Genomic DNA, 17,952 nt, shown 5'->3' with positions numbered 1-17,952 from the left:
CTTCACAGACAAAATTAGTAAATAAAAAAACATTAAAAAAAAATTGTGATGGAGATGAATACGAAATACAAATATTAACGGCAACACTTGAAATGAACAAAGTATTAAAAAAATATGTCAAGAGCTCACTGTACTGTTACTGTACACATCGCTATCCTAAAGTCACGTTAAGCTTGAAATAGCTATACTCTAGATTCACCGTCGTCTCCTGTCACTCTATTGCACTGCCTGTATTTTATCTCTCTCCAGTGACTCTACATCATCTCACTGAAATATTTATTGCTTCTTATTCTTATTCTTATTTTTTTAGGAGCATTGTGAGCAGGTTATGCCCCACTCTCTCTCGACGTTCTGCAGTTTGCGTTTCCCTTTACAAATTCAAAGATACGGATGTTTGGTAACTTTTTTGAAAATGGCTTTACTTTTTCACGCTTGCCTTAACCTAATCTATTGAAATATTGAACTCTTTTCCACCTCGTAGATGTTTGAAAGTTGTTTCCGCATGGCCTGTTCCTCTACGGCCCGCTCAAGGCATTGGAACCCAGAATCCCAGTGGCCCCTTGCATACTAAAATACTCTGTGAAGTGGGATGTTAATCTAGGAGGAGGGGGAGAGTGTGCAGAGCTGCGTGGTGGTATTGGAGGAGGAAGAGGGGAGAATGTAGACGACAGGTCTGCCGTTGTGGTGATGATCTTGTGCTCGCTGTTCCTTGGCACTTCCTGTCCCTTCCGAGTCACCGTCTCATCTATCGTCTTTACAGGGTCCTATATAGAGAAACATGACATGGAATATAAGAAATAGCACGATTGAACACTCCTAAATATAAAGGTTCTTTATTGGCATCTATGGTTCCATTAAGAACCTTTAACACCCATGGAACATTTCCATTTCACAAAAGGTTCATTATAGTGGAAAAAAGTTTTCAAAAGAATAAAAATTACTTGACTTGAGAAATGAAATTTGTCCTTTTACCATTTAAACATCCTGCAAGTTTTTGGCTTAAAGGGTTAGTTCGCCCAAAAATGAAAATTCTGTCAACAGTTACTCACCCTCATGTTGTTACAAATCTGTAAGACCTTCGTTCATTTTTGGAACACAAATTAAGATATTTTTTATTAAATCCGAGATCTTTCTTAATTTGTGTTCTGAAGATCTAACGGGTTTGAAACGACACGAGGATGAGTAATGACAGAATTCAAATTTTTGGGTGAACTCTTTAACATGTCCTCCTGATTATAAACAAAGCATTTATTTAATCAAGCTCCAAAAATGACTTGTTTAAATATTATATACCCCCTCCCACTTAGCCCGGGAAAACCCAGACAACTTCCGGCAAATTTAGATTTGCTCTGAAAGTTAGTCTGGCAAAGAGCTCATTCAAGCCCATTTCCAATCCGTCGAAATCGAGGCACCAATCAGAAACGTTGGGGCGGGCTTTACACGATGACGACAGCGCTGGGAGTTTGTAGCCAACATTACAAAGATGGATGCCGCCGTCGAACATCACTCATTCGAATCAGCTATCGCGTCTGTTTTACGCGATTTGAACGTTTCCTTTTTGTTAAAAACCGAGCAAAGAACAACACTCGGAGATGTTTCCGCCGCTCTGCATACGTCATCTCCTTCATCGCTCTGATTGGTTTTAGGTCTATCCGCGACGTCCGTTGGTGACGCCCCTCTGGAAATGATTTGTCTATGACGCTTTGCCAGACCATAACTCAGTTACAACTGAGAATGGTCTGGTTTAACCAGGCTACCTCCCACTGGCATTCAATTGCTTATTGGCTGACATTTGCCTACACTGGATGTGAGCGTTGCTAAAGCAAATAGAACCCATTAGAATCACTGATGCTGTCTGGATACAGTATACAGATGCGCGTTTAGTTTCACACTTGTCTGTCGACAACAGGACAAATGGAAGAGTGAAAGACTGTTCGCTTTGACGCATCCAGTTTAACCAGCACGCTTGTGTCTCTGTAGCATCAGAAACAAGTGGATGGTTTATTTGAATGCCTTGCCAGATTGCATCAGAGGATTGTTTAGTCAGATCATTTTGTTTTGTAAACGAGGCAGTTATGTAATGGATAGTTCGCAATGAAACTTTGAGATTCATTATTAGTGAACCTCAAGGAACATATTAAAAGAATAAGTAAATCCATGTCATGACCCATTTAAGAGTGTAGCTTAATCATTTGAAAATCTGCCCAGACTGATTATATTACCATCAAAATAAGTTCATTTATTATTCAACTCATATTTGAATCATCTACAACATCCAATACTCACTGAGTGGATGGAGAAGAGCTCTGTGAAGTTTGGCTGAGAGTCTCCCAGGAAGGAGCTATTCCCATAAGCATGATGAGGGAAGCATTCTGCCCCCTTGCTTTTAGGACTGGAGAGAAGGATTCCTATCTGTGACGTCCGCACGTGGTAAGGAAAGTTCTTATTGGCTGCTGACGGACGTGTGATGGCCTAGAATGACAGGATTAGTCACATGCAGGGGTGTTTTATCATATTATTCGCTTGAATAAAGCAAGCAATAAACAACAACATCATACCAGGAAGACGATATGGGCATAGAGATGGATGCCAAGTTGGATGCCGTTCACAATCTTTTCCCTGGCCCACCGAGAGATGCCAAAGTTGGCAATTAGAGCCATGACTGGCACAGCAAAAAACCTATGGGTGAAAAAGTAATGGATGAAAAGAGGAACAGCAGCTTTTTACTGTCAATCTTCTTCTACAGATTTACAAAGGCAGTGGAGAATTATAACCCACTAGATTCTGGAGTCAAGATAGAGATGAACAGTTTCAGCCTGGTCTCATGAATATGTATACTCGTACATACATTCTTGCAAATGTTGATGTGCTACATTTGACCGTGATTTACATGTGAAATGTCCACCGGTTGACACCAAAAACTATTCAAACGCATTTTTTTGCTATTAGTAGTGCTACACGTCCCAATTTGCGTACTTGTGCACTATTCCATGCAGTTTTTAGCATCAATAGTGTGAGTAGGGTGTTTATACTGAAAATGCCAAAAATTAAAAGTGCACTTTAAATACCCGAATGATGCACTTAATTAACCGAAAATGAAGCGTGGAATGTTGGACTGCCGCAGCTTTCCTTACATGGCAGAGGGGGAGGGGCTATCAGACTCCAATGTTGGATAACAAAATAACCATTTAAAATTCATACACTTGATGGTTGATTACACAGTGCATTATATAAGTGCACAGTATAGTATGTATTTTGGGACACAGCAATGACTTGAACAAAATATTTTGATTGGAACGGTTCACACCAAAACCAAGATCAGGTTGATGTTTTCAACTGTCGTCAATTCAACTGCATTTCATGTAATGAAAACATACTATACAATAAATTATGTTTGAGGCACTATTTAAGTCACAAATAAAAGTAGTGACAGATCCTTTCTTCCATATTGTGACGTACATCCGAATGAAACATATATCGGGAAAAAAAATGTGTAGGGTGGAACTTGGTTCTATCTATCAGTTGTTTATTGGACGGAGGCAAATCTGATTGTAAGACAGAGACAGAATTTAAGCAACTAAATGACTAGATAATTTCAGCAAACATGACCAGAGAAGTCTGTCATTTCACCTGAAGATCAAATTTTGACTGAAAATTGTGAAATAATAAATAAATAAAACCGTGCACAGATAAATCATTCACAATAAGATAAATAACATATAGGGTAAATTCCCAATCATGTAAAAATGGGAGTGAAATTTTTGGACGTTGCACTAAAAACTGGGTTAAACTATTTGAAATGTCTTTCTTCATCGAGTATATTAAGCACCCCACTGAAAAACTATAATAAAATGAGCTTCATGTATATCTACATACACTAGATTTTATTGTAATTTATGGTATCTTTATTGCAGAACTCACCACAGAGTGTACGCAGTGAAGAAGGGGATGTAGAAAGGTTGTTTTTCAGGGTAGTGTTTGAGGGACACCAGCACAGCATAGCAGAACCATACGTACGCAAGCAGCTGCAGACCCATTAGACCGTACCCAGCAGGGCTGTCATAAGCATACAGCACCTCACCTGGATCAAAGAACTACAAACACACACGCAGTGGGAGTGGGAACAGGGAAATCACCTCCCCTTGGCATCCCATCTGTATGACTGATGGTTTTAAATCCGACCATGGCACAATCTGTTAGGCTGCATAAGTGGAAACTGCCGGAACATTCCTCAAATCCAAACATCTAAAGCTGCATTAGAGCAAAGGGTGACACTGACACAGGATGCAACAGGAGCTCTTCCATGATACTGCAAGAGCTTATCTGGGTCATTCTCTTTACCTGTCTTTCCCTCGCTCTCTTTATCTGTCTATCTGCCGGGTTCCATTACACCACGCTACAGCAGAACGACATGCTCGTGCTGAGTAACTTCATCTCACAGCTTTACATTATGTATAGAGCAGAGTAGCTCTCGGGTGCAGCATGAGAAACTGCAGTTGATAGTGCTCAAATATAACAGGTTTTTTAATGAGGTAATATGGAAATTAATAGACATTTTGAATACATTTCTGGTATGGTTATATACAGTATATTATTTGCCTGTAACTACAAAAATGTATCTTGATAAACGTACATTTTTTAGCATTATTTTGATATATACATATTTAAAATGTATATGAACATTAATATTTTAAATAAAATAAAATAAAAATCATTGAAAAAAAAACGTGGAAAGCATGCCTTGTTTTTTTATTATATTTTAGTTTTTGCATAAAACTTTTGAAATATAATTTGATTCAATGACTATTTAGTTGGAAAATTAATTTGTTAATTTTGCTCAATTGTACTGCCAGCAAAACCATCAGAAATACTCTACCATTCAAAAGTTTGGGGTCAATAGTATTTTTTAAATGGTTTGAAATAAGCTCATTTAGTTGATCAAAAATAAAGTAAAAACATTTTATTATTACAATTTAAAATAACGGTTTTCTAATTTAATATATTTTAAAATGTAATTTATTCCTGTGATGACAAAGCTGAATTTTCAGCATCATTACTCCAGTCTTCAGTGTCACATGATCCTTCAGAAATTATTCTAATATGCTGATTTGCTGTTCAAGAGACATTTCTTCTTATTATCAATGTTGAACACAGTTGTGCTGCTTAATATTTTTTGGAAACCATGATACTTATTCAGGATTCTTTGATGAATAGAAAGAATAACATTTATTTGAAATAGAAATCTTTTTTAACATGGTAATGTTTTTACTATCACTTTTGATCAATTTAATGCATCCCTGATGAATAAAATACATTTCTTAAAAAATTGAATAAAATGTACTGACCCCAAACTCTTGAACGGTAGTGTACTGTATATTATGAATATCCAGCATATTGCCCAGCCTCAGCATATGACAAAAGAAAAATATAAAGGCAAGCAGATCTTACCTCTGCTTCATATATGAAGAGAATGATGTAGGTGATGGTGTACACGGTCATATAAATGGACAGTTTCACAGAGCCACTGTGACTTATTCTTGCCCTGGAAAGCAAAAAAAGAAAAGAAAAGAAAGAAACATCACGACATCAAAAGACCCATTGGCAGATATAGCATCACCTCACCTGCATATAAAGAACATCTGCATCAACAGTTAAGAAGTATGTTCATCACTTAATTCAGTACATACCCTGAAAGTATGGGAATTTGGATACAAAATTGTCTTGACATCTGGGTCACATTTGCATGATTAGCCTTGTAAGTCATTAACCCACATTATGTGAGAAGTAAGGCCTCCTACCTTGTGACTGTGAATCCCTTCCCCAAGAGTATCAGCATAAGCAAGAAAACCAGGAAGCTCACAGAAAAGAGTAATTTCCCTGGTGAGAGGGAGAGAGCCACGAAGAGTTACACAGTTGGCCACAAGTAGGTTATTAATCAGGTCAGCATTTAAGAATGAATCCAGTCACACACACACAAATGTGTCATGCTAAAACCAAGATATTGTATTGTAATCTTGTTTAGCACATTATTTATCTGGAATACTTCATTCTGATTGGTCATTCATGGTTTGATCAAATATTTGTGCAAAACCATGTTCCTTAAAACAGACTTAAATGACTAGACATTCTACTAACAATAAGCAACTTTACAACTACATCAACTACTAGTAATTAGAATATTAGCAGACTATCTGCTTAATATCTCTACTAATACTCTAATGAGAGTTAGTTTACATAATGACAATGAAATGATGTGTGGAAACGCCTCAAGGGCTGATCATTTTAGCGGTACAACAAAACGTATGCGACAATGTGGTTTTTTTTAGGTATGACGTCATTACACACCCTTTTATCTGTAAAAGGCCAGTTGGATGGAAGACAGCAAATAAATTGGATGGAAAGTTGGGTAATTAAAACAGCACATTAATATAGAACGGAGATTAAACTGACCTGGAACTACCTGTGCATTAAATGGTTTTATTGAAAACTTTCCAGCCAATCAGAATCAAGTATTCAGACAGACCATGGTATAATTTGCGATGATGAGCATGTGTATCATCCTTTACACACAGTGCTTTTCTCACCTAATATCTTGAGGCTGCCATTCCCGACACCCTCCCTGGCATAAAGGCCCCAGTAAAAGCAAAAGAAGAGCAGGCTTAAGACTGAGAGGAAGGAATCAGAAAGTGAAAGGATGCCAGAGATAAGAGAAGAGAGAGAGAGAGAGAGAGAGAGAGAGAGAGAGAGAGAGAGAGAGAGAGAGAGAGAGAGAGAGAGAGAGAGAGAGAGAGAGAGAGAGAGAGAGAGAGAGAGAGAGAGAGAGAGAGAGAGAGAAGTCACAGTAGCAGCAGTGAGAGCGCAGAGGAAGTGGGGAGGAGATAAGGATAAAAGAAATAAGGAATGACACAAGAGATATTGTTATGCATCCAGTGTTGCAAAGCCCAGTGTCATAAAACGTGTGTGCTAGTGTTTATCTATAGGAGTGTGTTCAGAGGCCTTTCTCACCCTCCACTCCAGCCGCAGTCATAAACATCTTATAGGTCGTATGGAGCAGCTGTCTTCCCTTTAAATGATCTTAAAGGATTACAAAGAGGGAGAGAGATTCAGAGGAAACTTATAACTTAAACAGAGGGACTAAAAAAAATATGAACCAATAGTATCTGTATGTTTGTTTATTTGGAAGATGGAGGATGGCTAAGAATATCCTTTAATCTAACTTAAGCATATGTAATTTAAACATATCCACTGAGACCAATGCATTTGAGATCTTTTATACCTCCAGGACATGTAAACTCACAAGCAAAATAACAAGACAGCATAAACACAGTGGCGAATATAACCAAGAATGTGATGTCTGTCTCCAGGATGCCTGAAACAGAACAAAACAAGAATAGCTTTCAGTCACAGTGCAAGTGTGATGAATGTCTTAAAGAGATAGTTCACCAAATAATTCATTTTTAATGTCTCTCAATTTCAAGCCTGGGACACAAAAGGAGAAGTTTAGCAGAATTTTAACACTGCTCTTTTCCAGCAAAACATATTATTAATATTTATTAATTAAATGTTTAATTTATTAATTAAGCAAAAAAATGTGTTTGTTTCTTACACAAAGATGTCATATCACTTCGGACTAAGATTATGGTGCTGTTTTGCACTTTCCTTAAAGAAGAAAAATGACACTGGTTTGGAAAGATGATATGTAAATAATATCCTATTCCTTTAAGTCTAAATCTAAGATCACATTTCAGTGATAGCTGAACTGGTATTATTCATATTATCAAGAAATCTATATTGTTTATATATATATATATATATATATATATATATATATATACATACACACAGCCAATCTTTCACATAATACAAAATAAATCCCTCTCTCTTTCAGCTGTCTCTCACCAAATTCATCTGCAGAGAAATGCTCGGTCCAGAAGGACTGTCCATTGGTTAATGTCATTTCATATTCCAGCTGCAGCCCATCTCCCTGTGTTTCATGGCAAAAGAGAAAAAAGGGGAATTCAGAGGAGGGAAAAGCAGGAGGTGTGTAACTGAGAAAAAAAAAGTGAGTGGGGAGCTGCAGAGACCATATAAACACAGAGTGCACAAATAGATCTTTGGGCTATAAAAGACTTCAAAGCAGCACAGTTGAGAGGATTTCACCCTGGCTTAATAAAAGAGAAAGACTTTGATTTGATTTGGCAGGAAAAAACTATTCCCTTTCCCTCACTCCAAAAAGGTGAGGTGCATATGAAGCTTGCCCTATCACTAAATCAATGTGGCCAGAGATGGAGAGGCGAGAGACAGTGGGACAAAAATACAGAGCAAGAGAGGGACAGATAAAAGACTGTTATATACAAAGTGAATGAGCATGAAAGAATGAAGTGAGTAATCAAAAACTGTAACAGAAGCTATGAGGTACAGTGGTATTCGGCTGGCCAATGAGAAGGGAAGTATGAGGGAGATGAGAAGAGAAATTGGCAGGAGGCACAGAGAAGCTCCCTTAGGGACAAAGCTGAGAGCTCGCTGCTCAGAGATGGTGCTTTACTTCAGTCCAACAGGATTTAGCATTGTGTCCTTCAGCCCTTCATCCATGAAACAACCCTTTACATTTTGCCCCATTTATCTGGCTAAATCTCTTCACATTGTGTACCTCTCCAAAACGACATGTGCATCACTTTAAACGGCTACAACAAGAATCACTCACTGTCTCCGGTAGAGAGTCCAATTCAGCACTGAGGCCCTGTGTTTTAACCCGTCTCTTTTATCCACTTCTGTCCAGATTTCTTTGAGGGGAGGTCTATGGCCGGGTAAATGTATGGGCTTTTTCGGATCTTTCTATCTAATGGACGAAACAAGCTCACAAAATTTACATATGAACGCAAAAAGAGACGACGGAAAAACGTTTCTGCTCTGATAGCTGAAAGGCCACGCTAAACACTGAGGGTTCAGGAATGGTGAAAGAACACTGTTTGGTAGAGTAGGTGGTCTTTTGTGGCTGTTCAAATGCATTCGATTTCGATCACATGAGCGCTCGCACTTCGAAAGCAATCCGGGCGAATGCGTTTTCGACTACCTCTGGAAGTAGTCGAAGGTGGACAAACTCAAAACGTTTTAGACCCCGTTTACACCGGTATTTAGTGTCGTCCTCTTGTGATCCAATTGACCAAAACGCATCTTAATACCAGGTGTAAACGGGGCCAAAGCCTCTTTATCTATCAAGAAATCCATTTAATCACATTCCTTAAAACCAGGTCAAATAAACACTTGCCATGTTTCTTACAACATGCCATATATGGAAGCAGCGAATTTGGATTATACAGTAAATTCATGTTCATAATAAAAATGGAACCTGTAGAAAAAGCATATATTGTAGATATAATTTTTATTCAAGCAAATATTTTAGTAGTGTCTATCTGTATCTGTTGCAATGTCAAAATGATCTGTTTCGGTATCTGTATTCAGATGGAATCAAATGTGGGCGGGGCTTCAACTGGAAGTGTGTGAAAACTTTAGAAATAATTCTACTCCGTTTGTAGTTTCCATTTTGCAAATATACTTTCTATAATTCAGAAACTTACTAATTCCTTTATTATTAAAACCTTTATGTGAAATAAATCAATGTTAAAAATGTTCTAACTAAAATAAATAGATTGTAACCCCAAAAGAAGTGTTATTTTAGTCATTTTAATATACTTGAAGTATTTATTAACATTTTGAATGAGCTTTTATTTTTCAAAAGGTGAAACATATATATGATATAGTATGTTATTTTAATGTTCAGATTTTTCAGAGTCTCGCAGTAAAAGGAGACAGCAACACGGCCATCTGTGTTCAGACAATTTCACACCATTCTCCTTTTCATTCACAGCATACCACTTTAGCCATAGTCTCTTCACAGACAAACCATTATGTCTTTTGATATGTTCATTAAAAATATTGCTTTGCCCTTGTTGCATAATCAGTCTAACGTATTGTTGAGTATAATTACTTATTCATTGTGAAGTCATTAATCATGCCTCTGCGAATAAAGTGTTCCGTTTCAGGCACATTCTTAGTCACTACATACTGTTTATTGTACCAGCACTCACCCCACACTTGCTGAGCGCAATGTACCACCATCTCTCTCTGACAGAACGAAAACTTCGACCTCCTACACAACTCAGCATCTCTTCATTACCTTCGCCTTCCACCTGATAGAGGCAGATATAAAGACATGAGATTACCAAAAGAGACAGAGAATGCTTATAATTTGATGCGTGTCATTTCTTTCTTTCTCCTATCCAAGTTTACTATGAGACATACTGTAAATAAGACATTAAAAAATGTGAAAACACAAATCAATATGCGTGCATTATGTTTGTTTGAGTTGGCTCAGCCATTGGCAAACAGGCAGTGTGTTTGGGAAACCAGTTTAAAAACCATTATTTTCGCAATAGTGTTTGGTTGTGCACTATGTAAGACTAGCTTTTGTCTTACCATACAGCCAGACCAGGTGTAGTGGGTGGTCAGGTTGATGACTTGGTTATTTTCAGGCCTCAGTACTGACTCTTTCAGGTAGCAATCCTGTAGAGCACATAAACCCTGCATTAACACACGTGGGATTTAAGACACCCTATAACAACATCAAGAGCTGAAGTACTAAGTAGTAGATTATGACTGATGAAGAGCAGGGACTTCCTACGAGCACTTTTTCATAGAGTCCCGCAATGCAGATCCTGCCACAGGGAGGGAGAAAATGTGCTGTGTTTAAAAAGGCACATGCACTGACACTCGTGTCTTTTTGGAGACTGGATTTGGACTCCTAATCTACAGAGCACTGCTGACATTTCCCCTTTAATTCTCATATACTTCTACTTCTGATGTGTATCACACACATTCAGGCTTATGCTCTCTGTTTGTTTACGCACACACATGCAGTCTTGTCATTTCATTCAATATTTTCACACACACAAACACAAAGTCTGTCAGTGTGTGTCTCACCTTGTCCGGCCTCTTGTACACAGCTGGCCACTGAGAGCTTTCATCAAAGTAGAGCAATATGTTCTGACAGCATCGGGACTTTCAGTGAGCAACAGACATAGAGAGAGGGACAGGAGGACATGATAGATGGATAGATAGATAGAGATAGGGAGAGAGATTAATACTTGGACTGTTTATGCCACCTAGAAACTTAAAAGGATGTAAATGAATGACATATACAAAAAGAAGAAAGGTGCAGCCTGAAAACATAATTTAATGGTTAGGCTTCTTTGCTGAAGAATTCATTCTTTTGTAGATAGTTTTAGCATGAAACCAAGTTAAGTAGCATTAAAACCAAAATGATTTCAGAAAAATCTTATAAGAACAGTTTAGATTTATTTGGAGTTAATCAGAGTCACTTTATGTGAAAACAGGTGTGTACTATTTCATATAAGCTTTTTTTTTTTTTTTATCTGAAATGTGTCACTTTGGTTTTCAGCGGCCTTGCATAGGTTGTAATTTTTACATGAAAGGTCTAAAAGTTCCGATATGATTGATCTTTGTGTCCTTTTCTACATCAGAAAAACCAGCTGTTTTAATAGGAGTGTGTAGACTTTCTCTCCACTGCATCATGCATTTGTGACAGTATTGGAGATTTAGTACAACATCAGTCATGAGTAAACATTCAAATATAGGTCTTTAATCTTACCTTGGGGTATCGGAACTTAAAGTTCAATCGTCCAAAATCGGTCAGGAAGCAAAACCTTGTGAGGAAAACCCAGTCCTGTGGAGAAGAGGGGAGGGTAAGTATAGGGATTCACTATTATGACATTCAGGTACTGTTTATTCAGAGTCCCGCAGAAACCGTACCCCTGCTAGAAGCAAACGCGAACCTCGTGAGGCTCACAAAATGGCGTCACCATCTAGACATGACATAATTTAGCAGACAAAGCACCTTACAGTACATTTATTAGAAGGATATTTTCCCTGAGGCTTGCTCAACAACACATGGTGATGGCTCACAGTCACAGCTTGAGGGATCAAACCAGCAATCTTCATTTGCTTCCAAGCGCTGAGCTTTACACCACATAAATTCACAAGTTCAATCTTATCTAACAGAAGTCTGATCTAATGCAGTGATAACAGTTTAAAGACCTTCATATCACACTATATGGTAATAGTTGAAGGGTTAATGAAGTTCCTGCAGTGTTCAAGACTTCAGTTGGGCTTCATCTCACACACTCTCAAACTTACGCTGACACGCAGGCAGTCAGTGAAGTGTAAAATGGCACTAAGTGCGCTCTAGCTTTCAGCCCCTTGTCCATATTAACTTCCTCTTCAGTGTCTGCAGTTGGTGGTTTCTATAACAACAGGTTTCCTTGACAATACAGACAGCAGCCCTAAGACTCTCTGACCCAGAACTGAGCCCAAACAACCATTAAGATCCAGGCATCACATGACCGAGCTTCTGAAAGACCACCTTGTCTCTCTAAAACAGAAGTGCACGTAAAAGAGCACCTATGGTCAGTCAGACAGTTAAACAAACACCCACTCAAAAAAAAAAAAAAAATTCCTCACTAAAACAAATCTCAGTACTATTGCCATGGCAACAGACACATACTGCACTTTGCAGCTACAATAGAAACGGGTAGAGGCCCGACTCTGTCTAAACCCCCTTATAGCAAGAACGACCGCCCTCCAATCCTGGTTTTTAAAACCAAGACTTCACACAACATTGTTTTTCTTTCTTTCTGTCCTTGTTCAGATGGGAATCTGCTACGTTTCCTATGTGATTGCACAGCCAGAGGCATTCATGCATGTGAAAAATCCTCTCCTGTACCTCATGCGGTGGTGCAATATTCAAGTTAAGCTCAATTGAGAGAATTTGTGCTGTAATGTTGGTGACCACAAAAAATTATTTTTACTCATTCATCGTTTTATTTAAAAAAGAATCTGAATTACAGTGAGGCACTTGCAATGGAAGTGAATGGGGCCAATACGTAAATGTTAAAATAGCCGCGAGACCTGAACATTACAGTATGTGTTAACATGATGTAAAAATTGCTTAACAACCTTTTCTATGTAAAGCTTTATCGAATGTTACTAGTATGTTGCTGTGACAATTTAATAGCAATAATAATATTAATGGGTTACACTTAAGGTGTCCTTGTTACAGTGTAATTACACATGTAAGCACTGAGTAATATCAATTAACAACATACTAGGGTAAGGAGTAGGGTTTGGTTTAGTGTTAGTTACATGTAATTATGCATAATTTACTATTATTACAGAAAGTACACGTGACAAGGACACTGTAAAATAAAGTGTTCCCTATTATTGTATAATAATATTGCTCCATGAATAATTTCATAAAACATTTGTAAAATGGATTTAAACAGTTTCACAGCTCCAATAACAACAATTATTTAAGCACTTTTATAAAATTATAGATATCACATTTTTGCTTGTGAAACTTGCAAAAATTTGCCCCATTCACTTCCATTGTTAGTACTGCACCATAACCTTGATTTTTGCCCTTTAAACGAAATTGATGGATGAGTTCAAACTTTTGTGTGTGATTAACATAATGCCACGCATGCTTTTGACTGAGCTTAACTTGTGTTTGAGAAGATTGAGATGATTATGTATCTGTTTATGTAAACTCACACTCGTATAATGGCTGGCTGCACATAATGTGTGTGTTGTGATGCAGAATAGGCCATAAAGTGTCACTAATAATCCCTTCCATCCGTCTTATCCCCCACAGACACTGCATTGTAATACAAAGTCATTGAATCAGGCAAAAGGAGGATGAGAGACACGGCACACAGACCCTACATTAATCAAGCACTATACGCAGATGCAGTATCCGGTCACTTCACCGAATCAGTGGTGGCCTCACCTCTCACTGTCTTTCCGGATCTCTGTCCGACCGCTAAGCCTCATTAACAATTAATTACCAATCAACTAGTCATGTCACCCCGGGTCCACTGGGCTTTTAAATGATTCATTACTTTAGTTACACAACGGAGCAACACATAAATACACTCACATGTGCTACACACATATACCACACACAAGACGTCGACCTGAGTGCCCCTGAGTCTTATATGCCTGTGGCAGTGGTAGTTACCCATAGGCAGGTAACGTTACCTGCACAACTCTCTGGCCACACTCAATTCAGAGGAAGGAGCTTTGCTGGAATCTGTTAGTAGCACACATATAAAACAAAAACAAAAAACAAAGAAAGGACCATGCTGTTTTTTCTCTGTCTCAAATTATGTTTTAATTTAAAGGGGCAAATGCCTTACACAACCAAACAACTTTAAAGGGATAGTTCACCCAAACACGACATTGATCAGCGAACATAAAACAGAAGTTCAACTGTAGGCCTATACTTGCTTGATGGGCAAGAACAAGCTTAAATGTGCTGTGTAACACGAGAATGGACCTCTTTGGTTCTTGCACGTCAAGCGAACATGCCTGAGCTTACAACTGATGTGCGAGGTGATGAATGTAGGCTGTGTGAATAAAAGCCTATCTGTTCATCATAAAAAGCGATTGTGTCTCTTCAGAAAATTTTGGACAAAACCGCTCAATTCGTATGGATTAGTTTTACGATCTTTTTATGAACTTTTTGAAGCATCAAAGTGGTAGTTGCACTGACTGTCAATGTAAATCTCTCAGATTTCATTAAAATATCTTCATTTGTGTTCCGGAGATGAACGAACTTCTTACGGGTTTCGAATGACATGGGAGTGAGTAATTAATGAAAGAGTTAAAATTTTGGGGTGAACTATCCCATTACCGTGATAAAACTTTCCGGTAGCCTAATTTATGTGTGAGTGTGTGCATGGCAGTGTAAATGAACGACCTTGTAAGGAAATAAACAGAAGTGAGATTAATGGACTGTACAACCATCTCATACAGAGACTAAAAAAAGAACAGGATCAGCACTGGATACAGGCAGGAACAGGTTGTTGTTAAATTACCAGCAGCAAAACCTACTTAATCATGATTTAACTTGTCCGTATTATTTACACGGTGTAAAAATCGTGTATGAGCTTTTAAGTAATAAAAAGTAAGTTTAAGTAGTGTTTTTTCTATGCTATAGGCTGTAGGCCTACTATGGATTTTGAAAGGAAATAAATGTAATTGCTCCCTAATTTCTCCGTATTTTCTTCATTTTTGTTAATTAAATCAATGTGATGAAATAAGTGCGGCAATTACTTTTTTGAAGCACTTTCAGTCTCACTGATTGCTCCAGGCCAACATTTACATTTTGCACCATATGTCTATCGGATAATATAGCCAGTGTTTCCCACAAGGCACACTGCAATCAAATAATTAACCTAACAGCTATTAAACATTAAGAAAATGACGTACGGCAAATATGGACACACTTCAACAGCAATATGACTCAAATCGTCTGTGCCTTATTTCCACGTTTGCGGAGTTGTTGTTTGAATTATGTCTCACAATGCATATCACACACCTTTATAAGCACAGCTAAGCAACCTAAAATCAGTTTGGACACAAACATCAGCATGCGATAAATACAATAACAGTGCTGTAACGACAGACACACACCTGTAAAAGCGGGTGGGAGGGTGTAAATTGGTTGTCGGCAATACGCCGTTTAAAATGTGTTTTTCGTGTCTTAAGGAGGAATTAAGCTTTCATCGGCTCAATAGCGGCGGGTGTAATGATCTTGGCAACGCACAGGCTATTAAAGCATCAAGCTTCCAGATGCGCGCAAATACAGAGGCGTCAACACACACTTGCTATAACAGCCCATTACTAACAGCAGTCAGGAGATGCGCAGCTGAAGAACGCAGGAAAACTCAGAACCATTACCAGCACAATAGTAATAAAATGTAAACACTATACTCACCTCTTTTGTGTTGACGATACCTCTGACATATTTCCCAAAAACCGAGCCGACACATAACATACTGGATACCACGGCGAGTCCTAATACTTTCTCCATCTTCACCTGTCCACCGTAGCGTTTCTACGCTCTCCTTCCTATATTGTGTGAGCAGGAGATCTGCCTAGTGAGGCTGCCAGACGCGCGTCCACGTTCTTCGCCTCGAATGCATGTATCCCCCAGAATTTTCGCCGGGAGCGCGCCTAGTATCGCACGCGCTTTGCCGGGAAAGCGTGAAACGCGCGCTGCCGATATTTTATTGCGACATAGCATACACAAATAGCTATTCTTTATGGCTATTTTTTTTAATCGTTTTAACTCATTTTCTTACATAATTATTAGAAATATTTTGCGTTCTCTATCCCGTCACAAGATAAACACAGAGATGCAGAGACAATCATTTATTCAAATATAAATCGACAGAGGGAAAATACATATAGGCTACTGCAGAAAAATAGCTACTCTCATTTATCATCGTAACATTACAGTCCGCACAAGTCTCAAAATACTCTGTCGACGAAAAAAAACAACTAAAGAGTATAATTATAATTATGGTCTCTCTATACAATAAATGTCATCTATGCATATACAGTACATTCCAAATACACAGGTTTGCACTTATGGTGTCTTTACATGAGGAAATAATAACAAATATTATTATTATAATAAATAGTTATAATTATTAAGAACATATAACAAATCATATAATCAAAGAAGCTAGCTCTCAGTTAATGGCTGTGAGGGCACCTGAAAGCTCTCTCAAACTCAGATGCTGCTATACACTGAACTATAAAGTGCTTATTTGCTGAGATTGTCCTGAAAACAACAGGTCTGACTGAATGCGAGAAAGTTTGCCTGGGACATACAGTGCAGTTTGCATCACTCATTGGATTTTACATCCCAGTGAAAACGAGGAGAGAATAGACATCAGCACCCTCGCAAACGATACTGCAGTGGTCATTAGAGCCTGCACTTAAAGTGAGCAACATCATCGTTGGTGGACTTCAAGAGCACAGGAGCTCAAAACACAACGAAACAACCTATGGATTACAACTCCAAGTCAGTGACAGATAAGTCATGAGAACAGATGTAAAATGTAATGACACGACTCATGCCTCTCAGGGGAGATGATGCAGCAGGGTTTTGGCTGCTTACACCTCAGTGATAAGTACAGGTATGGTCATTTAAACAGAGGAGTACATTAACATGGTGTTTTATATAACACCCTTGAGATGAATGAGTAATCTCTCTCTGAGGGAGGCAGTTTGAGAGTCACACACACAAGGTGGAAATGCTCAAGTGCATTCAAGGTTACATCGTCCTACAAAAAAAAAAAAAGCTTACAGAGACAACTCAACTGGAACGGATAACCAGAGGGCTCTATCATTCCTCTCCCAGTTCTGGTTAGTCATGGTTCCATGAAGGGACTACAGACAATGTAGAATCTAAAAGCACAATCCATTGAGAAGCTTTTCCATGCAGAGCGGACACAACTATAACACAAAGTGCGACAAACAAACACAACTTTCATGCACATACACAACCAAGCTGACCAAAACAGGCACCATCTGACAAAAATACCTTGAAGAACAATTGACGTGACAAGTTTTACATACGAACCATAACAAAAAACTGCAGAGTAACCAAGACTTAGTATTTCAAATCCGTCACCAGAAAGGAGCAGCTTTGACACGGTGAAAAGAGCAAGCAAGCAAATCTTTTTATATCGTGACACTCTTAGAAACTGACTCTCAAATGCTGCAATCAGCAGTAGATGGAGCATTGTTTTCTCTCAGCAGATAAAGCCTGACTTCAGCTCTGGCTTAATCCATTCATAGACACACCGATAAAGACCAGGCCTTTGCAGAGGATATATACAGTCCCAAAAGACATTTCATGCTGTGCCGCTTAAGCAGAGCGAATCTTAAAATAACAGCAACAACCACCGTTGTTTCAATAATAATGTTGACAATACTTTAAACGTGCGCTATATAAACACACTGTGGGAGGTCAGGCCACTGTCACATAGCAGAGCTGTGCACACAAAGGTCCAAACCTCCCAT

The 17,952-nt window shown here is 38.4% G+C and overlaps 1 protein-coding gene across 1 annotated transcript; it reads right to left on the bottom strand.

Moving 5' to 3' along the window:
• Window positions 1-339: 339 nt before the first annotated feature.
• Window positions 340-16,151, bottom strand: tmem145 (transmembrane protein 145). The gene is made up of 15 exons (XM_056267724.1): window positions 15,854-16,151; window positions 11,669-11,743; window positions 10,981-11,058; window positions 10,477-10,563; window positions 10,089-10,190; window positions 7,900-7,984; window positions 7,298-7,369; window positions 7,006-7,074; window positions 6,585-6,665; window positions 5,799-5,877; window positions 5,449-5,542; window positions 3,922-4,094; window positions 2,559-2,679; window positions 2,287-2,472; window positions 340-764 (listed from the first exon to the last, which is right to left on the bottom strand). The coding sequence occupies exons 1-15, from the start codon at window positions 15,947-15,949 to the stop codon at window positions 516-518; spliced, it is 1,647 nt and encodes a 548-aa protein (XP_056123699.1). The 5' UTR covers window positions 15,950-16,151; the 3' UTR covers window positions 340-515.
• Window positions 16,152-17,952: the final 1,801 nt, after the last annotated feature.

This window comes from Rhinichthys klamathensis, unplaced genomic scaffold (assembly GCF_029890125.1).
Source record: "Rhinichthys klamathensis goyatoka isolate OS25496 unplaced genomic scaffold, OSU_Roscu_1.1 h1tg000262l_1, whole genome shotgun sequence".
Classification (NCBI taxonomy): Eukaryota; Metazoa; Chordata; class Actinopteri; order Cypriniformes; family Leuciscidae; genus Rhinichthys; species Rhinichthys klamathensis.
This window is presented reverse-complemented; position numbering and strand designations above follow the sequence as displayed.

What these genes read in the sequence shown, in the direction of transcription:
- tmem145 (XM_056267724.1), bottom strand. Translation starts at nt 15,949, where the DNA reads ATGGAGAAAGTATTAGGACTCGCCGTGGTATCCAGTATGTTATGTGTC. An exon ending in AAGGGATTCACAGTCACAAG is followed by an intron (nt 5,543 to 5,798) that starts GTAGGAGGCCTT and finishes TTTGCTTTCCAG; the next exon opens with GGCAAGAATAAGTCACAGTG. An exon ending in ATGCCCATATCGTCTTCCTG is followed by an intron (nt 2,473 to 2,558) that starts GTATGATGTTGT and finishes CTGTCATTCTAG; the next exon opens with GCCATCACACGTCCGTCAGC.